The sequence below is a fragment of the Pogona vitticeps genome, chromosome 3, assembly GCF_051106095.1.
Source record: "Pogona vitticeps strain Pit_001003342236 chromosome 3, PviZW2.1, whole genome shotgun sequence".
NCBI classification, from domain to species: Eukaryota; Metazoa; Chordata; class Lepidosauria; order Squamata; family Agamidae; genus Pogona; species Pogona vitticeps.
In genome coordinates, this window is record NC_135785.1 from 252512645 (window position 1) to 252529172 (window position 16528).

The window sequence follows — 16528 nt, forward strand, 5'->3', positions numbered from 1 at the left end:
GCAGCTTCGAAAAAAGGCTTTAGATAAAAGTGGTAATTACAGAGATCTCAAAAGAGCTCGGTGAAAAGTGAGTGGGGTCACTGGCCATGATGTGCTGACTGCCCAACTAGTTAAGAGTTTCCTCTTTGTCTACTGGTCCACCCCACTTTCTAAAGCAATGTCGTCTATTCTTGTCACTTCTGTATTTTCATTACATGTGCATGGTAGGGTAGGCACAAGTGACTAATTTTTGCTCTAGTGAGAGTTCAAGCTTGACTTGATTGAGCACCCATTTTTCTGCTTTTCTGGTTGCCTTCATATCTGTACAGCTCTCCTCCAACACCATATTCCAAATGAGTTGACAAAGCAATTGTCAAGGCTGTTTTTCAACAATGGCAGTGGGCAGAAGAGGATATCCTATAGACCAGTGGTCCCCAACCTTGGGCCTCCAGATGTTCTTGGACTACATTTCCCAGAAGCCTTCACCACCACCTCTGCTGGCCAGGATTTCTGGGAGTTGAAGTTCAAGAACATCTGGAGGCACAAGGTTGGGGACCACTGCTATAGACCATCTTGACTACTGCCATTGGTGTTGTCAACATTCAGGCTGCCCTTTGCTACTTAAAGCTTGGCATCCTTTTTCCTGCTGGCAACACAGGCACAATATGGTGCAGTAGTATCAGGCCATTTCCTCGTTTCTTTCAATCATGGGTACAGAAGCAGAATATCTCACATTCATAAACCAGAAGTTTTTTTGTAATTGAATTTCCTGGCTTTTTAAAATAAGAGTTTATATATACATATGCTACACACAAATTCAATTAGATTTCCCCTCATATAGAATTACCCAATAGTAGAGGATTCCAGAAGACGAGCATACGATCTGTATTTTGGTTGCTGGGAGGAGAAAGAAGCAAGAACAGCTTAGATGTGGCTATGGTCCCTCTGCGCCAAAATATTTTGATTCCAGAAGTTAATTATATGACAAGCAGACAGTTCTTGGTTTTGTTGAGTAGTGCTTCCTAATGTATTTTTCTCTGCTCCGGTTGTTAAAATGGTGCTTTATTTGTAACTGTTATGTTATTTGTCTTTATGTTTTACTTGCAAATAAATGATTTTAGTTGCCTTGAGTGACAAGGGGGTTGTGCTAGAATGCTCCTTGACAGTGATGTGAAACTCCGCCCATTTCATTTTTGTTGTTGTTGAATTTCCCTGTCCCAGTTCTGTACTTGGTTATGAATTATTTTCTTTCCTACTTGGAAATCTGTACGAATTTTTCTCTTTTTAAAATACACTCCTTTGTTCCCCATTTTACCAATGCACATTTTAAAAACACATTTCTAAGACCAACTAAAGAATGTCCATGCACATTTCTCCCCTTAGGAGGAGAAAGACAGCCTATAAATAAGACAAACAAAACATAACTATTTAAATTATGCTGATTTTTCTAATATAAGCAAAAAAAAGTTCTGTGTGCATTTTTTTTTCTTTTGTTGAAACACACTGCCTTGGAAATGTACGGAATAATTTCTGAAGCCAAGCCCTTTTTCCTTCATTGTCAGTTTGAGGAGGTACGAGTTGGACATTTTTCTAGGGAAGTGTCTCACAAAACTGTTTTCCATCCCTATTTTGGAATCACATCAAACTCTCTGATTCTATGGTCCATGATTCTTCACAGCTGTTATTAGTAACGATAATTTAAAAATCAAATACAGCCAAAAGAAGATACGTAGTACAGGAAAACCTGTGAGATCATTAAAATTATATTTAATTAGCAGAACTATTTCACAGGTTGAAGTAAACTTGTTTCCTGGCTCATAGGGAATGAAACCACTAATACAAAACCCATAAAGAAGAAAACAGTGAAGTATTACAGAGAAAGGTTTATCAAACTGAATCTACTGGAACATCAGACAACCAGAAAGCAACGCCCGAAGAAGGTCTTGCTTAAAACAAAAAACTAGAGCACAGCCAACTGTTACAAATTCAACACTATGTCTAGTCCTTTGAAGAATAACATAAATCATTTCTCTACACAGTTAATTTGATGTTAATGGCTAGGTCTTGGAAAAAATACCGGCAGGGTGAGGTTAAGGAACAAAGTGTTTCTGGGGTGAGCTGGCCACAATCCAACACAGAGTTATGGCACTTATGGCTAAACGGTGACTTGTTAACGCACTCTGCACCCTGACTTATAGATCCATGTATGTCACAGATACTTGACTCATAAGGGGCACTCAGTTGTTGTCAATCATGTACAGCAAACACACGAATGGGAGAAAGTGCCAGCTTTAACCCCTGTGTCCCAGTTCCATTGCCCTCCTATGTACAGTCTTCAATGAATCTGACCTCAAAATCTTTCCCCAAATTCTGATTCGTATGGGGACCACTGTGGATGCAAGAGGTTCTTCCTTTCAGACTCAATGGCTTCCATGTGTTGGAGGATGATGCGGGGCACTGGGATAGCATGTTCCCGCTCCTCCAGTGTTTACTGTACCAACTTAGAAAAGACTGAATAGGTTTCAAGAGCATCCAGATCTGTAATATATATATGTATGCACCCCCCCAAAAGCTGGGCCGTACACCTCTATGAGTATCATGCATCGTAACAGATGCTGCTTCCATGCATCCCCAGCCTGAGAAAGCAGCTAGGATTTCACACAACATAAAGGAAGCTGCAACACCAAGCAACCGAGAGAGAGAGAGAGAGAGAGAGAGAGAGAGAGAGAGAGAGAGAAGATAATGGGATGTGTGGTTGGGTGGGATTTAGCCACAACAGCAGATTCAGTGAATTTAAGTTTAATGGGCATGGAATGACCTGGCTGTTTTGCATACTTTGTTCAGTCATGATTGTGGCCTTCTTCATTCATGTCAAAGGGGTATGTTGACTTGTCCATGTAATCAAATGGGTTCATGAGGATTGCATTTCTTTACTAAACTGAAACAAAGGAGCCATTATGGTAGAGGGGCCCCGGATAAGCCATCAAAACATCTTGTAGGATTGGGTCAAGGGTTGAAAAAAGAAAACACACCCATGCATATCTTGCAGTTGCTTAAAACATGTACTGTACATAATGCAGAAATGCATCTGGAAAAGAGTATGGGGAAGTATGCAAAATATATAACAGCAACGTGGATGGCCTTATTGCCATGGGTGTTGATGAAACACAGCAGTAAGGGCTATTCAAGTTGCCATTTTGCAACCATTAAATGCTTAGCACTAGCAGCTCTCCCTGATGGCAAAGAAGGTCTTAGCTTACCAGGGTTGGAGGCTCCCACCACACACAAAAAGTTTGTACAAAAACATTCCAAAGTCTGAAAAAGTCCACTTTTAATGCAGCAGTGCTCCATTAATTAACTTGATCAGGTGTGGTAAGGGGAAGAATGAGAAACTAGCTCAAGATTAATGCTGCTTCAAATGGGCACTAATATGCCTCCGATAGCCTGCTGATTTCTGAGGGCATGATGTGACTTCAGACGGAAGAGCTGTCCTAAGTATTTTTAGTTCTTTGAGTTTCAGAAAAAGCAAATGAATCTTAATTTCCATGAGTGTACACAGTCTGAGATCTAGTTTTCACTAACTCCACTTTGTGCGGTGTAGCTACATCATGCCAGACTTTTAAAATGGAAATGTCTTCCAAAACTCTAGAATGCAGATAACAAGAAGAGTTTGTAGCTGAATTTCCTCCAGGCATGGAGCTGCCTGGGTTTGTTTTATATCTGATTATATTTGGACCTTGCCTACAACTTAAAATGTAATCACTCAGGCATATATATCCACCACCTCAATGAGAGGGATTTGCCCCCAAAAACAATATTGAGAAAAATGCATTATGGGAAACCCTGGAACACAGCTGTGGGGTAACATATTGCAAATACTACTATTCCCTATTACGATTGGACTTTCCAAGTAATAAAAGCTGTTATTATTATTATACATTATTTTTATGCCTAGAGCAGCAACTTGTAGTTAACAAGTTTTAGTGGCTCAGGAGGGAGGGCAAACATATGCCTTCAGGACTTTGGAGGACAGCCCTTGGTCCCTGAAACTCCTAATATGTTTTTAAACTTTAAAAGACCCCTCACATTGTCTAGAGCAGTGGTTTTTAACCTTTGTTACTCAGGTGTTTTTTGAACTGCAACTCCCAGAAACCCCAGCCAGCACAGTTGATGGTGAAGGCTTCTGGGAGTTGCAGTCCAAAAACACCTGAGTAACAAAGGTTAAGAACCAGTGGTCTACAAAAGTCAAATTCACCTTGTTCTTCTGGCTTCTCAGATCAATTTATTCATTAGTACTGCCCTCTCTCTTCTGTCACCAGGTGACAGGCTTTTAACTCAGGCCTTTAAGCAATAAGCACAGGTCTCTGTTAAATTTAGATAGATAGATAGATAGATAGATAGATAGATAGATAGATAGATAGATAGATAGATAGATAGATAGATAGATAGATAGATAGATAGATAGATAGATAGATAGATAGATAGATAGATAGATAGATAGATAGATAGATAGATAGATAGATAGATAGATAGATAGATAGATAGATAGATAGATAGCAGACTTTATTCTGATCAGTGACCTGTATCTGAAATACAAATAAACCATAGATGCAAAAAGCATGTTATTCTACATTACTATCACCCTAAAAATATAAGTTATAGCTAAAAATCTCCCAGTGGTATAATAAGTGTTTTCCCTCTTGAAAGATGGCTACTATTAACTAAAAATAATTATAGATTTACTAAAAACCCTTCCTTCATGCATTTTGACTGCAGCTCTGCAAAATTTCACCACATTATACAGCATACTTACTGTATATCCTGCCCTGAAAGCAACAAAAGGGTGTGATGTGCCTCCGATCATCCAGAGAATCACATTACAGTTTCAAAGTTTTCTGAATATCCAGATAAAAAGGGTTGTGCTGCAAAAGGACATGAGTTATTGTTTCTGTTCCTCCAGACGTACAAGATCATTCGAGATGGCAGCATGAGATCTTACTAAACTTCCCCTCCTGGACTGCTGATGGCAGAGCATTTAGCCAGGCACGAGTGGATGCTCTATTGTGCTTTTGTACTGAAAGTAAATAAAAACAATTCACTGGTTTAAAGGCAGCAGCACTGTATCAATCAGAATATCGTTTTTGCCTAGATCTTGTGGCCTCTTGACTAGAGGTGGCCACAAACTGGAAAACCGATTGTTTGTGAGGGTCTGTGGCTAACCATGAACCACCATGAACCCAGGAAAAATGGTTCTCCGTTTGTTTTTCTGGTTCATCCTGGGGGAGTTCTACCTTCTCCCATGCCTCCACCACGGGCACATGCTCAGAAACAACAACAGGATCCTGGTGGGGAAGCTCTGAGATGCCTTGGAGAATGTTCCAGCTGCTAGGTAGTGGGTGTGTGCTCAAAATCAGCAGCCTGGCTTCCTGGAGATTGGCACTGCCTCTGAGCATGTGCCTACTGCACATGCTCAGATGGTAGGTAGGGGCATGCACAGAAGCAGCAGCTGTCTCCTGGCAGGGAAGCCAGGCCCCCTGCCTCTCAGTACAACCCCGATGGTTTCAGATAGCTGGCTCAAGGTTGACTCAGCCTTCCCTCGTTTCCAAAGTTGTTAATATGAGTACCCAGGTAATGTGTGTGTGTGTGTGTGTGTGTGTGTGTGTGTGTGTGTGTGTGTGTGCAAAGTATTCCTTGAGTAATTAATTATGTTATAAACCACTGAGAGAGTGCTGTAGCAATATGGGGCGCTATGTAAGTTGGTGAAGGTAAAAGTAGAGGTTCCCCTTGACAATTTTTGTCCAGTCGTGTTCGACTCTAGGGGGCGGTGCTCATCCCCGTTTCCAAGCCACAGAGCCAGCGTTTTGTCCGAAGACAATCTTCCGTGGTCACATGGCCAGTGTGACTTAGACACGGAACGCTGTTACCTTTCCCCCGAGGTGGTCCCTATTTATCTACTTGCATTTGCATGCTTTCGAACCGCTAGGTTGGCGGGAGCTGGGACAAGTGACAGGAGCTCACTCCGTCGCGTGGATTTGATCTTACGACTGCTTGGTCTTCTGACCCTGCAGTACAGGCTTCTGCGGTTTAGCCCACAGCGCCACCATGTCCCCTATGTAAGTTGAAACAATAATAATTATGTTTTAACTCTTTTATATACCATATTTTCCCATGTATGAGACTATACTTTTGCCTAAAATCTCTATACTAAATATTGTGGGTCGTCTTATACACAGAAGTGAGCTGAGGAGAGAACAAAAACAAGTGGAGGGGAAAGCAGGGATCAAAGCGATCCTGCAGCGCTTTGTTCTCTTTCCCCCTACACTTGCTAAGCCCCACTTAGATTTCTTAATTTTGGATTATAAAAGTGGGGGCGTCTTATACATGGAGAAATACGTCGTTCCTTGTGTTCTGATATTTTTGGTAGGTAAAAAAAATGAATATAATCCAATCTAATCTAAGAATTGCTCTCGCTTAGAAACAGTTTTGCTCAGTGGCTGAATTGTGTGCCAAATTTTGTTTCAGAACACACAAGCAGGACAGGGGGCTCGCAATCTGACAAAAGATAAGACAAGGACCTGCAAGCAATTCATTGACAAAAACCACAACTCTAAATTATCAGCGTGCGCATGCGTAGTTAAATCCAGTGGTTATAGAAATATTTGTGAGTTGTGATGGCAAAAACAACAAAACATGTGGTGCAAGTGGCCAATATGAACAGGGCACAGCTGGAAAAATAAACAGACAGTGTGATGATACAGAACTGCTAGTTGACAACAATCTAATAAGTCCGAGTCTGACAAACGCAAACCCCTGGGCTAATGCTTCTGCTTTCCAAGTTTTATCTGCCATATTAAACAGCTGCACAACACACACCCCATGGCATTATTTAAGAATTGTGTTTATCTGCCATCTTGATTCTTACTTATGGCAGTGCTTCCAGGGTTTTCTAGAAGTAGTGGTTTACCACTTCCTCCTGGTGGTGTTCTGTTTGCTCAACATCACAGAGGAGGCAGAATCATAGAATAATGGAATTGGAAGGGGCCTAATAAGGTCATCAAGTCCAACCCCCTGCTCAAGGCAGGAATCCAAATCAAAGCAGATCTGACAGATGGTACTCCAATTTTCTCTTGAATGCCTCCAGCATGGGAGTGCAGACCACCTCCCAAGGTAATCCATTGTTGCACTGTTCTAACAGTTAGGAATATTTTTCCTGATATTCAGCCTAAATCTGGCTTCCTTTAGCTTGAGCCTGTTATTAATCAAATCTGGTATGACTGAGAACAGATCCCGCTCCTTGTCTTTATGACTATCATTCAAGTATTTCAAAAGTGCTATCATACATATCTCCCCCAAGTCTTCATTTTTTCAAGGCTAATAATGCCCAATTCCTTCAATCTTTTCTCATACGGCTTGGTTTCCATTCCCTGGTCATCCTTGTTGCCCAGGATATATAATCTCATCAGTCACACAAGATCTGTGTGATCTTGGCTGGCCTTTCTCACAGAAGGCACACTGTGGATGCAAACTCTCAACCCTCACTCTGTAGCTATGCATATATTTGGCCCTGTTTACATGTTTGTGTGCACACCACAAAGCCCTGAGTTATTTCTTCTAATTGTGGCTTCTGAGTTTGTTTGCCAGTACTTGATATTTTTCAGTATTTCTGCTGTCATGGCTCATGGATGTGCTCAGATTCACACATATTTAAGTACTCTTTCATGTGGTTTACCTCTCTCTCTCTCTCTCTCTCTGTGTGTGTGTGTGTGTGTGTGTGTGTGTGTGTGTGTGTGTGTGTGTGTGTGTGTGTGTTACTAACACTTGAACCAGGCCCGTGAGCTTTGTTTACCCAAGAAACTATTGGGTTGTTTATCTTCTGAGCCTATGAAGTACAGACATAAGTAGGCCCGCGTCGACATCATGTTTCATAATTTCAAATCAGCTGCTGCTTGGGAAAAACCAATGGGTATTACTTAATTAGAAGAGGGAGTCCCTTTACAATGTAATTAAAAATCAGCAGTTGCGCTGGAGGTTCTCTCAAGTACATTACTTGAGTCAATTAAGTCTTTTTCTCTGTTTCTCTCTCTTTTTTTGGCTATTCCATCTTGGTAATCCTCTCTTTAAATTAATTGTTTTAAATTGAAATATGTAATTTTATGATTTTATATATTTTTATACTGTTTTGTTTTATTTTGTAAGCCGCCCCGAGTAGACATGGTCTAGAGGGGCGGGGTAAAAATCAAATAAATAAATAAATAAATAAATAAAATTACAACTGCAAAATATTTGTAAAGAAATAAACTTCTAATCAAAATATCACAATTTATCTACCTTCTCCCTCCATTGCCACAGATGGAGCTAATAGAATAGCAAAAGCATTAGCAAGTGACTAGTGCTGTGTTACAACATTTGGCATACTATTTAATTTCTTGTATGCTTTGTCAAGATTAGGACACCCTCTGTATTTAATATGATAAAAATTAAATCCAGACATGGGTAAAATTAATTGTTTCAACCACAACTCCCAGAATGCCTCAGTGGCCATTTGTTCTAGGGCGTTCTGGAAACTCAAGCTCTACAATGGTTAACAGCCTTGGGTCCCTAGATGTTCTGGGACTAAAACTCCCAGAAGCCTTCACCACTAGCTGTGCTGGCCAAGATTTCTGGGAGCTGTAATCCAAGAACATCTGGAGACCAAAGGTTGGAAACTTATTTTGTCTGTGTCTGTATCAATCATTCCCCCTTGCCAAACTGCTTTTGAGGAGCCATTCTGCACACAAATTTTTTTTGCACTGTACAAAGTAGCCTGGATATATCGATGTGCTCTTTTATTTCTATATGAAAGAAATGCCGTGTTATACACCCTTATGATACACATAAATTAATTCTTTTGACAATTTTTAAGCAATATTTGAATGAGGGGAAGAGGGAGATACTATCCTTTCTCTTTTCTCCTCTTCTGGTGCACTTTTTAATTAGGTGATTGTTTCAAACTATTAATCTGTGTAATTACATTTTGATAATACCCTATTGTGATTTTAGTTGTATCTGTTTTTTTAATCATCTTGTGAGCCACCTTGAATCCCAGTCTTGGGAGAAAGAGAGGGGTGAGATTTTCCCCAAACTAACATCAGAATACCTCATCCAATATTACTACTGGCTGTATTGCCCAAGGAATTACGGAACGTATTGTCCAAGAAAGGCAAAGTTTCTCATGTGCTGGAATTCATTTAAGTGTTTATTGGCAGTGTTACGTGTACCATGCTAGGTTGATGCATTGCTGTTTCACTATGTCACTTGCTTGGTTTCACAAAAAAAGAGGAAAATTGCTGTGAGCCACTGAATGATGGCCAGAAGAAAAGGTAAGGAAGGGGGCGAGAAAGAGAGTGTTATCAAAAGGGGGACAAATTGGAGTGATCTGAAGACTACCTGCCTGGATCCTTCCCATGGGAAAAAACAATCAGACAATGCGAATGGAAGGATGCATATACTGGGAACATTGCAGAAGGATATGTTACTGTTTGCTGGAAATAAATGCAACCACTTTATAAAAACTGAGTACTTAAGAGAGAATACAATGTTTGTACAGGCACATTCTCTTCCCAAAGCAGACGTTTTCTATCCCTGAAGTGTTGTGTTCTCCAAAATATTTTATAGATACACATTAAATTTCAATTCTCTTTGCTGCTCTCTGAAATATTAATCCATCGTTATTTTAAATGCTGGTATCGAACCTTTACAGATGTGAAACCATCAAGTTTATTACCTCAACATAGTCAATACTGTCATACAGTTTTGGAATATTGTTCCAGAATTTTTACTTTAAATCTATATTGCAAACATATAACCTCTATCAAAGACCAGTAAAATAGCTCCCCCCCCCTTCACTGTGCCAGAAATAATTACCTCTTGTACTTACAATATCTCTATAATGAAATGTTAGGAGAATTTACTATTTGAAAGCAGAGTTACATGGAACAGTCAACCGTTTGGAGTTTAGATTGTGAATCAATTTGATCCATACAATATGGAGTACAGTTATTAACTTGGTTTTCTGCTTGTCTAAACACAGTGATGCAGTGTTCAGCTCAACAGTATGCCAAAATAATTTATTAATGCATACCGACTAAATTATGTGAGGTCAATTAAAAATGTGCATTATGCGGGAACATATCCTGTTAAGAAATATTTAAACCGCAGAAGGCTTTGTGTGCTGCAGGGTCAGAAGACCAGCAGTCGTAAGATCGAATCCACGCAACGGAGTGAGCTCCCGTTGCTTTGTCCCAGCTCCTCGCCAAACTAGCAGTTGGAAAGCATGTAAATGCGAGTAGATAAATTGTTGTAAGCCGCCTAGAGTAATCTTAATTGATTAGATAGGCGGGATATAAATAAAATAAAATAAAATAAAATAAATAGGTACCACCTCGGTGGGAAGGTAAAACGGCGTTCCCTAATCACGCTGGCCACATGACAATGAAAACTGTCTTTGGACAGGCGCTGGCTCTACGGCTTGAAAAATGGGATGAGCACCGCCCCCTAGAGTTGGACACGACTGGACTAAAAATGTCAAGGGGAACCTTTACCTTTTACCTTTTTAAGAGGGATCCTATGGATCATCGAATCCAGCCCCTGTCAAGGAGGCAAAGTGGGGAACTGAATTCCCAACCTCTACCTAAACCACTGAGCTATCCAGCAGTTTGTTTAATAGATAATGCCAGGAATCCTGCTGGTGTATGTGTAAAGTTTGAGCAATTGACTGCAGCTAATTGCAGCGGATTGATGAGGTGCTGGGGTGTGCTTAGCCTGTGGAAACAGAACCCAGCCCGCAACTGATATGTGCACCGGCATCTCATCAACTAGCAGCAGCAAGCTGTGCCAATAGGCTTTGAGCCAATATACTGGGATTTTCATGTAGGCTGTTGCTGTTGTTCTTGTTAAAGCCATGGTTTAATGTAGGAACACATATAGGATTCCAGGCAATACACAGGAATTTTCATGGGGAATTAAAAAAAAACCCACCCCGTATATTTGTGAGGAAATGAAACAAAATGGATTTATGAATCAGCATGTCTGAACATTGATAATGACCTGAAATAGACTGATGTGTCTGTTGGGGAGAAAGGTGAAAAGGGAAATGAACGTATCTTCAGCTTTTATAGAAGGATGCCTGATATATACTCCTTGGGGAAAAGATACTGCTTATTCATGGGGGGCAACATTTTCCAGAGAAGAATTATCTAGCGAAAGTTCAATGCTTTTACCCATGGCTGGATTTTTATGGAACAATCCTAAGTGTGTCTACTTGCAATAAAGACCCCCCCTCCAAAAAATTAGGAAGACACAGTGACTGGAATCCTGTTACTTTGGGTAGCAAGTTGCAACTAGAGTAAGCATATTGAATCAATGGAACGTATACAGCAGTGGTCTCACCAAATCCTCGTTGATTCAATGGCCTACCATCATTGCAATTTATTGTGATACTCCATGTGATGCAGTGGATAGAGTGGTGGACTAGGACTCAGTCACAGGAACTCACTGGGGATATGGTAAAACCATTCCTTAAATATCCCAACTTACCTTGAAAGCCCTGCTAGGGTTGCTATTAGTCAGTTCTGACTTGACAACACATGACAGTGAATGTTAAGCAACTCAAACTGAACTCAAAATAGAATCGGAACCTTGGACAGTTTCTCTAAAGTGCATTCACCACCCCTGTGACATCGGAGTCATCCGCTCCCTCCTGGATTCGGCCATGGCCGACATTCTTAAAGTGGCTGCGTTGTGATTAGAGATAGGCACAAACTGAACTGGTTCATGCAACCCGTATTGCCAAAACAAAACCAAGTGCCAAACTTGTTTTCTGCTCAGCACTTTGTTTTGCTTCAGCAAAATGAAGTCCCCTCTGCCCCCTTCCTGCTGCCCCAGCCGCCTCCCTTCCTGGCCCCGACAACTCCTCTTCTTCACCCTCCACTGCCACCATCTTCAGAGAGTATGGCTCGGCTCCTGGACGGGAGAATGCAGAGGAGCAGGAAGCAGGAGCAGGCAGAGAAGTGATGGGGACAGTGGGAAGGGGGCAGGCGAGTGACAGAAGGGGTGGAGGCAGTAAGTGACCCTCCCCAAGGCATGAACTGGAAAAAAAAACGAACCATGAACTGGTTCGTTTTTCTGGGGTTGGGGTGGGGGATTCGCCCATTCGTCATTTTTCCAGCATGTGCTCATCTCTACTTGTGATCTCTACTGGTAGACCATAGTCTGGGATTTTGTTTTAAAGAAAATGTAAAGAATCACAGCATTGAACTGTTGCCCAGTTGACTTGTAAGTGGTTATCAAAAGAGTAGCTGGCTATGAGCACACTCGCACCAGAATGTTGTTTCCACTAGATCTGCAAGGGGAGATTTGTGGGATTGAGATTGCCTATAATTAAAAGTGTCTCAAGACTTGAGGCAGGGGGCACACCTTTGAAATTATGAGGAGGAGTTTTCCCCTGGGTGGCTCTACAAGTCACTCCTTCGTATTGTCTATCAGTAGATTACTGTTCAGTGCCTTTGTGTGGCTATATATGATCGTTAAGGGCCATATATTTCAGCTTTGAGGAGCACTATCCATTTTTGAAGTGTTTGTTCAGCATAACAGCCCTCTCACAAACTATCGAGGCAGCTGTGTTGATCTATTCCTGGATATATTGTGTGTGTGTGTGTGTGTGTGTGTGTGTGTGTGTGTGCAAGCATGCCCACATTAATAATTCACACAAATATATTGTTGCTTAGGAAAATAACTACTGTACAGATTTGCGCCTATGCTCAGCGAAAGCAGGAATGCCTGAGGGGGTGGAAGATGATGTTTTTTGCAGATCAAAATGTCCTGGGACATTAAATCCTGCAACCCCTAGCTGCTGAGAAGTGGGGGGTAATGTCTGGACAACATTCATCTAGAAAAGGGCTGCATCCAGCTTCATACACAAATCCATAAGTGGTTTTTTTTTTTTTGCTAAGCCGTCACCTACCATAATTCTTCAAAAGACAGTGCAAATATACTACTTCCTGAGAACCATATTTTATAAAAACATGAACGACATACTGGTTGTTCCTGTGCGTACATCCAAATCCAAAGACTGGCTTTCAAACACTTAAAAACAAAACAGAGCAGGTGCGTCTGCCTCTGCTTTCTGAACTCTCAAGCCTTCACATTAGTGCCTAATGATTAAATTACAGACGTGTAAACAGAACTTGGTTTGTTGAGAAGACAGGATCCCAGTCATCAAGGTAGATCATTCAGCTGGAACGCAGAGAACAGAGTCAGCAAGGATGAGGTGTACAACCTTAAACCCTACAGAATTTCAAGTTCACAAAAAGATACCCTTTAAGCATTCAATTTTCATATATTTACATACTATCAGTTTTGATTTGGTCATTATTATTTAAAGCCGGAGAGGGTTTACTCTTCTGAGCTTCAGTCCCACCTTTGGAAGTATCCTGAAAAAACAGCCTAGGCATCCACAGTGACATCAGGATCCGTTTATATTCCTTCCGAAAGTTTTGGTTCAGAAGTCCATAGATTATTGCATTAAGGCAACTGTTGAAGTAGGCCATGAAATAGCTCACAACGAACAACCACTCGGGAACTTTGGGTGCTATCTCAGAAGGGTTAGTGGCGACGGCCAGTCCAATGAAATTCAGCGGTGCCCAACAAAAGGCAAAGATCACAAAGACAACAAACATGGTAAGAAAGTTCCGGAAGTCACTCGGCTTCAGCCTCGGCTTGATTTCTGACTTGACCCTCCTCCTTACTTGGATCACCAGGATCCAGATACGCAGGTAGCAGAAGCTCACAATGGTGATTGGTACGATGAAATGGATGACGACGACCGCGATCGTGTAGTAAGAGCTAGCAGTCTGTGTGAACGTGCATGAATAGATGCGCTGGTCGTACTCGAGGGAGCCGACGAAAAAGTTGGGTATGGTCGCAACGACCGTCAAGACCCAGATCAAGCAGACGTACAGCATCGTGTTCCACCAGCTGTACACCTTGTCGTACGCAAAACTGTGGCATATGTAGCAATATCGGTTTATTGCAATGGCCGTGATGTTGAAAATGGAGCCGATGACGCTCAGCCCCATCACAAAGCCGCTCGCTTTACAGTGTGTATCCCCCAAGGCCCAGCCATTGTGGAAAATGGCCGCCAGCACCAACGGATAAGGGTATAAGGCCACCACTAAGTCCGCCAAAGCCAGGCTAACCACAAATGCATTACCTGGGAAAGAAGAAAAAGAGACAGAGGATGAGCAATTAATCATTTACGGAACATCATATTCACAGAAAACAAAGGCTAAATCCTGTTCATTGTTAGTCACATGTAGAATAGCTCTATTTAATCACTGGGGCTTACACAAATCCTGAGTTATCTGTTGATTCACTGAGTTGACTCTAGCTGGAATGAGCCACTGAATTCAGGCCTTTAATGCTTGCATGTATGGGTTGATAAACAGAAGCTGAGCTCAGGAACAAAATTTTATATTTCCTAAAGTGAATTTTATGATCTCTGTATACATTATTTTTGTACAATTTATCTGAAGTGTCTTTGGGTTGAAAGAAAAGTGATTACTGAAGAACTTACAGATCAAAAACGTTATGAAGCTGGTGTTTAAGAAGCAAAACCCTTCCCCCCCCCCTCTTCAAGATGTTGGTGGTGCTTCTTTTCACAGCTTGCTATCCTCTCGGTATGTTCTCTGGGACGTGCATTTTGCCCTGACCTTACTTCCAAAGCAGGCAATGACTTTTCCATTAATTTCCCCATGTTTTGCTCTTCTTACAGAGATGTACACAAATTTGTCCTTTCTTAGATAACAAGACAGGGTCACTCATCAGTTTTTTATGTATTTTTTTCTTGTTGCAGACCAAGAAAAACAGGTGATGGCAAAATTTTTAGCAGTGGGAATTAAAATTAGATCAAAAATGGTTTCAAAATTGGGATTCTTTGCAGACTTACCTGTTTAATTTTTTGGAATATGTAGGCATAAGTGTGTGTGTGTGTGTGTGTTGTATTGATGTCAGTCTGGTTTTTTAATATCCCAGTAACTGTTATGTTATGTACTACTTTCAACGGCATATGGTTAATGCAAATAAAGGATATTCTGGTTTCCATTAATTTTCACTGCCCAGAGTAGTGAAACTCAGATGGTGGTATATAAGTCAAATACAGTGGTGCTTCGGTAGACAGTTACCCCGCATGACAGTTTTTTCGCTAGACATTGACTTTTTGCGATCACTATAACGATTCGCAAAATAGTGATTCCTATGTGGGAATTTTGGTGGACAATGTTTGGTCCCTGCTTCGCAAACCGATTTTTGCTAGACGACGATTTTGACAGCTCCCTCTGTGCTTGCAAAACAGGTGTTTTTGGGACCTAAGCTTCTCAAGACAGCGATTTAAACAGCTGATCGGCGGTTCACAAAGTGGCTTTCCTATGGCCAATCTTCACTAGACAACGACGATTCATCCCCATTGGAACGCATTAAGCAGATTTCAATGCATTCCAATGGGGAAATGCTTTTCGCTAGACAATGATTTTGCTAAACAGCAATTTCAGTGAAACGGATTATCATCGTCTAGCGAGGCACCACTGTAAATAAATACATAGTGGTTGATACACTGCTCAGGTAGTCATGGTAAAGCATCCCATTGTCACCTTTTAACACCTTAAACCTAGCCACCACTCCTTAGTGCCCCTGGAGAAGTCAATGGCAATCACTACCACCCCAAAAGCTTTCATTGTTTGACAGGAGGTCCTGGAACCCAAGAAGGGCTTCCAAAAGGGGTTTGACTGGGGGAAAACATTCTGCCTCTCCTGAAGGCTGGATGCAAATGTCAATTTCCTCATGTAGCACTGGCTCCTACCAAGATAAATATCACATGTTTCTGAATTAGAAAAAAAAGTAGCAATAATGAAACTGTAACTAGAAGTATATTGCTCACAACCTGAGTACAGTCCCAGGTAGCTGGCTCAAGGTTCACTCAGTCTTCCATCCTTCTGAGGTCAGTAAATTAAGTACCCAGCTTGCGGGAGGGGGCCCCAATGTGTAGCATACGAACCTAAGAAGAGCCCTGCTGGATCAGGCCAAGGACCCATCTAGTCCAGCTCCCTGTCTCTCACAATGGCCCTGCCAGATGCCTCTGGGAGCACACGAGACAACTAGATACCTGTCTCCTGATCCCCCTCCCCTGCATCTGGCATTTGGTGGTACCTTCCTTCTAAGCCTGGAGAATATATATCCCCACCATGGCTTGTAACTTGCAATGGACTTTTCCTCCAGAAATCTGTCCAATCCCCTTTTGAAGGCATCTAGGCCAGATGCCATCACCACATCCTGTGGCAAGGAGTTCCACAGACTAACAACACACTGGGTAAATAAATATTTTCTTTGGTCTGTTCTCACTATCCCAACACTCAATTGGACTGGATGTCCCCCGGTTCTGGTATTGCGTGAGGGGGAAAAGAGTTTCCTTCTGTCCACTTTATCACCCCCTGCATAATTTTATACATCTCAATCATGT

At 41.5% G+C, this 16528-nt stretch overlaps 1 protein-coding gene across 1 annotated transcript in view; it reads right to left on the minus strand.

Annotated features, from left to right (window-relative positions):
• Positions 1–9196: 9196 nt before the first annotated feature.
• MTNR1B (melatonin receptor 1B) overlaps positions 9197–16528 on the minus strand; it is a 65545-nt gene continuing 58213 nt past the window's right edge. Inside the window, exon 2 of the mRNA XM_072993572.2 lies at positions 9197–14227. Within this exon, the coding sequence (XP_072849673.2) occupies positions 13359–14227 (869 nt within the window). The 3' untranslated portion in view covers positions 9197–13358. The remainder of the gene's footprint in view (positions 14228–16528) is intronic.